Source organism: Coptis chinensis, chromosome 6 (genome assembly GCF_015680905.1).
Source record: "Coptis chinensis isolate HL-2020 chromosome 6, ASM1568090v1, whole genome shotgun sequence".
NCBI lineage: Eukaryota > Viridiplantae > Streptophyta > Magnoliopsida > Ranunculales > Ranunculaceae > Coptis > Coptis chinensis.
In genome coordinates this window covers 28,576,071-28,579,425 of record NC_141461.1, presented here as the reverse complement: position 1 = coordinate 28,579,425, position 3,355 = coordinate 28,576,071, and the positions used below count along the sequence as shown (strand labels likewise).

At 39.8% G+C, this 3,355-nt stretch overlaps 1 protein-coding gene across 1 annotated transcript; it reads right to left on the bottom strand.

Annotated features, from left to right (window-relative positions):
- Positions 1 to 1,459: 1,459 nt before the first annotated feature.
- LOC147492444 (Eukaryotic aspartyl protease family protein) lies at positions 1,460 to 2,876 on the bottom strand. The gene has a single exon (XM_086566213.1). The coding sequence runs from the start codon at positions 2,783 to 2,785 to the stop codon at positions 1,487 to 1,489; it is 1,299 nt and encodes a 432-aa protein (XP_086422339.1). The 5' UTR covers positions 2,786 to 2,876; the 3' UTR covers positions 1,460 to 1,486.
- Between the last annotated feature and the right edge of the window lie 479 nt (positions 2,877 to 3,355).

Sequence of the window (3,355 nt, the reverse complement as noted above, 5' to 3'; positions counted from 1 at the left end):
GAACCGGTTTATCACACAATCACCGGATTCTACGGCCGTGACAATTGATGATAATTGTGAATCATGTGATACGTTTTGACTTTATGGTGTGGACTCATAGGGATGAGTGCTATTTGTCAAAGTGATGAAACAAACAGATCTTGGGGTATACACACACTCTCCGGATATTAGGTTTTGGATTCATCTTCTTTAAGATCACTTTCATGGTAGATCACGGTCGTGCTTTTCATTGCGACTTGCTACTTCCGCAGATATCATGATCGTGTGCTTTAGTCACACGAACCATTTGCCGTGTGAGACACATAAATGGCTAAGCATTCTACTTAAATGCTTCTCTTAGAAACCTTCTTCGCCGGATTGTGGGCGAGTGGGAGATGTTGGAAATAAGGTTGGATAGGCCAAGATAAGGATAAAACCAACGAAAGTATGGGACTCTATCCTATCGATATTAGATGAGTATAGGACTATATCCCATCGATATTAGATGAGTATAGGATTCTATCCCATCGGATATTAGATGAGTATATAACTCTATCCTATCGATATTAGATGAAATAAGACTATATCCCATCGATATTAGATGAAAGTATATAACTCTATCCTATCGATATTAGATGAAGATAGGACTCTATCCTATCCAATATTGAGGAGGTGGGAACCTCTATAAATAGACCCACCTCTCACATATTAATCATCCCGAACAACAAGAAAAGCTCTCTCTCCTTTAATGGCGACCTCCAACATTTTCTAAAGTAGAAGCCCAGGTAATTTGTGGAGATTCCATAGGTGGTATCCTCCCTAGCCATTGTCGGTTCTTGGTTCTTGGTTAAAAAGGAAAAAAGGTTGCTTCCGCTCGTGGTTGGAACTTGACTCAAGCAAAGTTAAGAAGAAGAAGATCTTGAGTGTGTCAAGAACATCTTCTCTGTGAATCAAAGCTTGGAACTTCAAATGAAAGCCGTGACCAAGGTGCGATCTTACATTTTACTATATTTTATTTTATGCATGTGGTATAACGTAATTGTATATATCATAGAAATCATGCATGAGATATCGATAAAATCCAACAGAAGAAAATGAGAATATTGTATGAGACGATTTGGCTTTTTTGAATGATTTGGAGGAAATTTTGTTGAGAACTTAAGCTGGTTTATTAAGGGAATGATTATGTAGTTCTAGGAAGGAAAAAAAAAGAGAGATGACTTACTTCCAGATTTTAGGTAGTGATGTAAATTGAAGCCTGACCCGATTAGTCGACATCAAAACCATTATCTTTTCTTTTCTTTTTATTTTTGGTAAGTAAAAAGAGACAAAATTTGGGCTATTAATAATCCATTTAATCCATAGACCACGCAAATCCGTGGAAAATTACTAATCTATGTGCCGTTCCCAATTGCACAGAATGATACACATCTTAGCAAAACAATAAATAAACCACGTAGAAAAGGTAAAAAGCAGAGAGTGCATAACTAGATTTAGTTTATAACTTCTAATTACAGAGCTCGCGACCAATACCCAATTTAGAGTTAGTAAGATCAAAGAGAATCCTAAGGTTCTGCTGTTGGAGATTAGCTATGACGTTTAACACTGAGTTCACATTACTTGGTGCTGCAGCCATAGCTAAGCAGGCCAATGACCCAGCACTACTATGTATCAATGTGTTTTCCATTGGCAACTTCAAGTCCATCCCATCAAAATGAAATGTAATCAGTGGCGTAAGAGCTTCATTACTCGATGTAAAGCAAGTATCAAATGCACCCAATGATGATATTGTCCCACTAATATGCTTCCTAAACTCGTCCCTCATAGCTATATAAACTGGTGCAACAAAACGGGTTATAACTGTGCCCGAATCAATTATGGTCCCAGCACCAGTGCTCGGGTCGAATGCAAGAAGCTCTGGTGCTACTGGTACCAAAACTTTACCAACACTAATACCCGTGAGGTTAACGTAGTATAGTGAAGGCCGGTGTGGGTTCCGTAGAAGCGGCGTGGTCTTGATGGTCTTCGGTTGACCCGTCGGGCCAAGCTTCAGTGAACCAGAAAAATAATAGGATTTGAAACTGGGTAGACAGTAAGAAAAGACACCCGAATAGAGTGCCCCGGACTGGGAGAGAAGTGACATGGAGCCCCGACCCAGGCCCAATAAACCTTGTGGTGGAATATTACCGCCTGAAACAGAACTTAGGCAACCAAAAACATAATCCGGAACAATATCAAGGCCCAATCTTAGTGAGTCTTGAGAAAGTATGGCAGAAAAGGATGAATCTCCACCATAGGATTGGTTAAAAAGACATGGACTTGGGCCTGAATCAGGGCATGAAAGTCCACGAACCAGTGTACATTGTGGCATTTTGCAATCCATAAACCCATACGTAGTTGACACATTGGGGGAGAACATTGTGGGTGAGCACCCAGAGCACCCAGAACATGGTATCCAAGCAGCATCATTGCTAGTGTCCATAACCATGTACACGAGCTGGCCTGGTGTGCCAAATTTTGCTCGGATGACATAGTTGCCGATGTTCAAGACTTGTTGACCGGACGCAATTGGTACCGATGTCTTCTCCCCAATAAGCATCGACAAGTAGGTGACTCGCAGCGGGTCCTTCTTAGCCATGTCAATGACTGTGTCAACCCATGACTCGCGCTTTGGAGATGTAAACGGTGAGCATTTTCCATAAATGTGCACGATAGAGAGGTCCGACGAAGTGCATGAATCCAAGCCATATGTAGTTGTAGTTGAGATAAGAATGGAAAAGAAGAGGAATGCAATGGCCAAAGCCATGACTCAAGAAATAAGGACTCAGGTTTAACTTAACGAGTTCAAGACTCCAAGTTTGTGAACGTGGATAAGAAAAATGATCTATTCAATGACAAAGTTATATAGGAAAAGTTGATGGTACAATTACATCAAATGTCCTTCATGGTTTTAAGTTTTAACCCCAAAGTCCCCAATATTATTCATTGGACTTAATGTTGATTTACAGTATGATTTCTTGCTTCAATTGCATGATTGCCCAACAGGTTGGCAAACAAGGATGATCGGCCTGACTTGCCCAGTTGTGAACTTGTGATGAAGAGTGTCTTATTTGTCGTCACTCCGGCATAGCAACAAAACACTGACAATTTAAGAGTATAACAGCAAAGCCGCAGAAAATATCCTTATCTCAATATATTTTATTTTATTTCTTTATGTCTTAATATCCTTCATCTCATTATGTAGAACCACAGAATAATACCCCTGCTGGCTGTTGTCATGCATAAAAACGAAATTGCCACTACAATATGAGGAATGTACTCAATGGATTCTGTTCCTTCTTTTGTTTTCTTTTCCTTCAATAATTTCATTTAATTT